Raw genomic sequence first — 5,533 nt, 5'->3', positions numbered from 1 at the left:
TTGAAACATAAACAACTATACTATAATTTTTTTGTCTCTTTCTTCTTTGTCTTCTTTGTATGTCTCACACATTTGGGAGCAGATGCACCTCACCCTTTTCCTTTCCTTTTTTTTTTTTTTTGTTTTTCTTCAGTCGCTCATCACTTTCACACGTCTCACTTACAAACTTTCTATTTATTTATTTATTATTTTTGAAAAAATGCTCAATTATCAAATCTTGCCTTTTTTTTTTTTTTTTTTTTTTCAGATTTGATAATTGGGCATTTTTCCAGGCATAACAAGCCTTGCTAATTATCAATTTGAGAGTTAGGAGCTTACCAATAAGAACATAAGATTTGGTATTTTGATTTTCCGATAAGGATTCCAACTGAGATGGTTCGTCCCATCTAACAGTTTCAGTCTGAGAAATCAGGTCTTGAAGGCCTGTGTTGGAAGCATCCATTGAGTTGACGTGAGTCTTGAAAGTTTGAAACACAGAGGCGATGCAGAAAAGAGGACAAAGTCTGAGAGTGGGAGAGGGTTAGATGGGACGAACCATCTCAGTTTGAATCAATCTTTTTGATGCAGTAATCAAAAAACGAATCACCCAAAAAACTGGTATGTCATAATCCAAGAATGCCATTAAAAAAAAAAAAAAAAAGAACAAAAAAAGGAATAAAAAAAACAGAGAAACAGAGAGAGGCATGAAAATTTTCGTCGAGAAGGTGGAGTTTTTTGTGGCAATTTACACGATTAATTTAATCCTATAGTGTTACCAAACAAAAGAATAGCTATACCTAGAGTTAACTAGTCTATTCCAAATTTTTCAAAGGACTATTCTGCAAACCAAATGGGACCTAATAGTAACGATAATAGAGTTATTGGGGGATTGATCCTCGGATTCAAATAAAGAATCAAACTGACTACTCATCTTTCTAATATATATGGGATTAAAGTGTTACAATAAATGCACAGCTATTTGTTACCAAAATAATTTACATACATGCATGTACGTGTTAAAAAAGTAACGCCGTCCCAACACTTCATCAAATATGTTTTAGCTCGACACAATTTGCTTAAATGAATTTCCAAGAAACTGTAGCTGTCAATAGTATGTTTTCAGGAAAATGACCATTCTTAGTCAAAGACGCTCTGCATTAGACCCGTAATTAGAATATCTAAGTTATTTTAATCTTAAAATTCCTCGTCAGAGATGCTTTGTATCAAATATATTATGTCTAAGTTATTTTGTTCTTGGTGAGAGACGCTTTGTATTATATGTTATGTGACTTATGTATTAAAATAACTTACGCATGCGTCTGTTATTTTAATCTTAAAATTCTTCACATACTGTAACAGACGCGTTGATTGTCAAGTCTTCCCTGAAGTTTCTCTCAACAATTAAAATCTAGCGTGCATCCCCCGCTGATCATATTATAATTAACTCGTCAGAGACGTTTTGTATCAAATATGTTATGTCTAAGTTATTTTATTCTTGGTGAGAGACACTTTGTATTATATGTTATGTGACTTATGTATTAAAATAACTTGCGCATGTGTCTTTTATTTTAATCTTAAAATTCTTCACATACTATAACAGACGCGTTGATTGTCAAGTCTTCCTTGAAGTTTCTCTCAACAATTAAAATCTAGCATGCATCCCCCGCTGATCATATTATAATTAACTCGTCAAAGACACTTTGTATCAAATATGTTATGTCTAAGTTATTTTATTCTTGGTGAGAGACGCTTTGTATTATATGTTATGTGACTTATGTATTAAAATAACTTACACATGTATCTGTTATTTTAATCTTAAAATTCTTCACATACCGTAACAGACGCGTTGATTGTCAAGTCAATCATGAAGTTTCTCTCAATAATTAAAATCTAGCGTCCATCCCCCGCTGATCATATTATAATTAACATATTTAAAAGATTATTGGACGTGACTTTTACGAAATGTTGACCTAGTTGATAGGAAAAAAGAAAGAAATTTGAAAGAAATCCTCCACTACCCCTATGAAACGCTGATCCCATTCACCGTTTACTACAAAAAAAAAAAAAGGGAAGTCCTCGATCCACTATGATTATTTATTATAAAGTTATAGTTTTTAGATTAGTATATATAATGCGAAGTCACTAAGAAAGAGTAGCCAATAGCAATATAAATACAATCCCTGTGGTTCACTTGGGACATCAAAACCAGCAGTGGCATCTACTAAAACCTTTTTTATCTCTTACCCACAAAGATCGAGAAGGTGAAATAAAAATGAGAGGCCCTAATTATGCTGAATTATTGGTGCTTCTATTTCTATGTAGTGTAACTACAATTTGTTTCGCTTTCAATTTGAGTGATTCTGAGGTGATCATGAGATGCATAGAGGAAGAAAGACAAGCACTCTTCAAATTCAAACAAGGCCTTCAAGATAATTTCAGTATGCTGTCTTCTTGGGGCAGTGATGAGGAAGATTGTTGCAAATGGGAAGGAATCAAATGCAGCAACCGAACAGGTCATGTTGAAGCGCTTGATCTAAGCCTTAAATCTTTATCAGGGGAGATAAGGTCTTCATTACTTGGATTGCAACATTTGACTTACCTCGACTTAGGTTACAATCATTTCTCCATCCTCCCAAAGTTCATTGGTTCACTCACTAAATTACGGTATCTCAATCTTTCCCACAACTATTTTTTTGGAACCATTCCACCGCAGCTTGGAAATCTCACAAATTTGATTTCTCTTGATATCAGCAGCTATGCTAATATGCCGATTGTGGACCATGGGCTGCCAAAGTTCGGTAGTCCGACTGAGGACAATAATCTTGACTGGCTCTTTCATCTCTCCTCTTTAAGACACTTAGATATGAGCGGTGTGAACCTTAGCAAGGTAGTGAATTGGCCGGATAAGGTTAATATGCTCCCTTCTTTGTTACAAGACTTACGTCTAAGTAGTTGTCAGCTCTCCATGCCTGTTCCTCCTACACTTATCAATCCTAATTGTTCTTCACCACTTTCATTCCTTGATCTCTCTTTAAATCAACTCAACTCCTCAATATTCCCTTGGTTGTTCAAATATTACAATCGCCTTGTTCATCTTGACCTCCATTTTACCGAAATAGAAGGTCTTATTCCAAAAGCTCTTGGGAATATGACGGCTCTTGTTCATCTTGACCTCAGTTGTACCAAAATAGAAGGTCTTATTCCAAAAGCTTTTGGGAATATGACGGCTCTTGTTCATCTTGACCTCGATTCTACTGAAATAGAAGGTATTATTCCAAAAGCTTTTGGGAATATGACGGCTCTTGTTCATCTTGACCTCAGTTATACCAAAATAGAAGGTCTTATTCCAAAAGCGTTTGGGAATATGACGGCTCTTGTTCATCTTGACCTCAGTGTTACCAAAATAGAAGGTCTTATTCCAAAAGCTCTTGGGAATATGGTGGCTCTAGTTCATCTTGACCTCTCTTCCAACAAGCTTGAAGGGGTAATACCGAATCTTTCAAAATTATCTTTGTTGAGAGAGTTGCATCTGTCCAAAAATCAATTAAATGGGAGTTTAGACAATGTTCTAGGAAAACTTTCCAAGCTTCAGGTTTTGGATTTGTCCTTCAATTCTCTCAAAGGCGTCATCACTGAAACACATTTGTCGAATCTTTCCAGCTTAAATCATTTGGACTTGTCTTATAATTATGATCTGTCTTTGAAGTTTAGTCCAGACTGGATTCCACCATTTCATCTGGATTACATAGGATTGGGATCTTGCAAATTGGGGCCAACTTTTCCTCTATGGATTCAAACACAAAAGAATTTTTCATCACTTGATATATCTGATGCAAGAATTTCAGACACCATCCCCAATTGGTTTTGGGATCTTTCTTTCAATATAGAGTACTTAAATATCTCAGCCAACCAAATCACTGGTAATATACCTTTTGAATGGTTTTCGACAAGATTTCAGGCTTTAAATGCAATAGATTTGAGTTATAACCGCTTCAGCTGTCCACTGCCACAACTTAACTCTAATTCATGGGTGTTGAATCTCTCCAATAATTTGTTCCGAGGAACTGTGACATTCATATGTGAGTCCGGTGGATTCTTCATATACCTTGATCTTTCGAATAACTTATTATCTGGAGAGCTTCCCAAGTGTTGGCCAAAAATGGCGATTCTAGAACTCCTTAGTTTGGCAAATAATAATCTTTCTGGGAGAATTCCTGAATCATTTGGAAAAAATTGTTTGGAATATAGTTTTCTCAGGTCATTGCATTTCCAAAACAACAATTTCATTGGAGAATTACCTGTGTCATTGATGAACTGCTCTTCGCTGAGTGTAATAGATTTTGGAGAAAACAAACTATCTGGGAGGATACCAACATGGATCGGCACAAGCCTACTGCAATTGATGGTTCTTCGCCTGCCATCAAATGAGTTTGTTGGTAGCATACCATTACAGTTATGTCAACTAACATCTCTTCAAATCTTGGACATCTCTCACAATAGTATTTCAGGGACTATTCCTCGGTGCATCAATAACTTCACTGGCATGACTCAAAGACAGAATTTAGAAACAAGAACTTTTGATTATGGAACTATCACATCCGTGGGTTCTATGCATTTTTATTGGCATTACATTGAGAAAGAACGGGTGAATACAAAAGGAATGCCTCTCGAGTATAAAAAAATTCTTTACTCAGTAAAAGTCATCGATCTTTCAAGTAATAGATTGAAAGGAGAAATTCCAAGAGAAGTAGCAAGTCTCTTGGGATTGATTGGGCTGAACCTATCTAGAAACTTATTGACTGGCATCATTCCTCAGAATATTGGTGACTTGAAAAACTTGGAGTCTCTGGACTTGTCAAGCAATCACCTTTCATATGTAATTCCCCAAAGCCTCGCTACTTTGAGCTTTTTGAGCTATTTGAATTTGTCAAACAACAACTTGTCAGGTAGAGTTCCAACAGGCACCCAGCTCCAGAGCTTCACGGCTTCTTCATATGCAGGTAACCTACATCTTTGTGGGTTGCCTCTTCTGAACAGGTGTCTAGAAGATAACATGGCTCAAGGTCCTCAAATTGGAAGCACACATGAAGATGGCAATATTGAAGAACAGGAAAACTCCCATGAACACCTATGGTTTTATACGAGCATTGCAATTGGATTTATTGTTGGATTTTGGGGGGTTTGTGGATCGTTAATCCTAAAGATTACTTGGAGGCATGCATATTTTCAGTTTTTGGACAGAATGGGAGACAGGCTCTTTGTTACAATAGTTGTCAACATGGCCAAGCTGTTGCGGAACTTCAAGACTCACTGCTACCAAGAAAATGTTTAGCAGAGGTAGGCATATTATTTACGGTTGCTGCACTATCTTCAAATAATTATGTTTTACCATTCGTTGTCTTTCAAGAAAATAGTACAAATGTTGCTCTTTGTACGATTGACTTTTACTTTGCCTCTATTTAATTAAAAACCTTTTTCATATACAAGAAAAGTGTACTTTTTGAATATTTGGGCTAAAATATTTTATGTATTTTTGTTCTTTTCCTTTATCCAC

At 35.8% G+C, this 5,533-nt stretch overlaps 1 protein-coding gene across 1 annotated transcript; it reads left to right on the top strand.

The window, feature by feature from the left end:
* Positions 1–2,251: 2,251 nt before the first annotated feature.
* LOC132189609 (receptor-like protein EIX2) lies at positions 2,252–5,311 on the top strand. The gene is made up of 2 exons (XM_088510454.1): positions 2,252–3,101; positions 3,318–5,311. The coding sequence occupies exons 1-2, from the start codon at positions 2,252–2,254 to the stop codon at positions 5,309–5,311; spliced, it is 2,844 nt and encodes a 947-aa protein (XP_088366580.1).
* The last annotated feature ends 222 nt before the right edge of the window (positions 5,312–5,533 follow it).

The sequence above is a fragment of the Corylus avellana genome, chromosome 9 (genome assembly GCF_965113065.1).
Source record: "Corylus avellana chromosome 9, dhCorAvel1.hap1.2, whole genome shotgun sequence".
NCBI lineage: Eukaryota > Viridiplantae > Streptophyta > Magnoliopsida > Fagales > Betulaceae > Corylus > Corylus avellana.
Note: the sequence above shows the minus strand (reverse complement) of the source record. Positions and strands in the feature narration are given on the sequence as shown.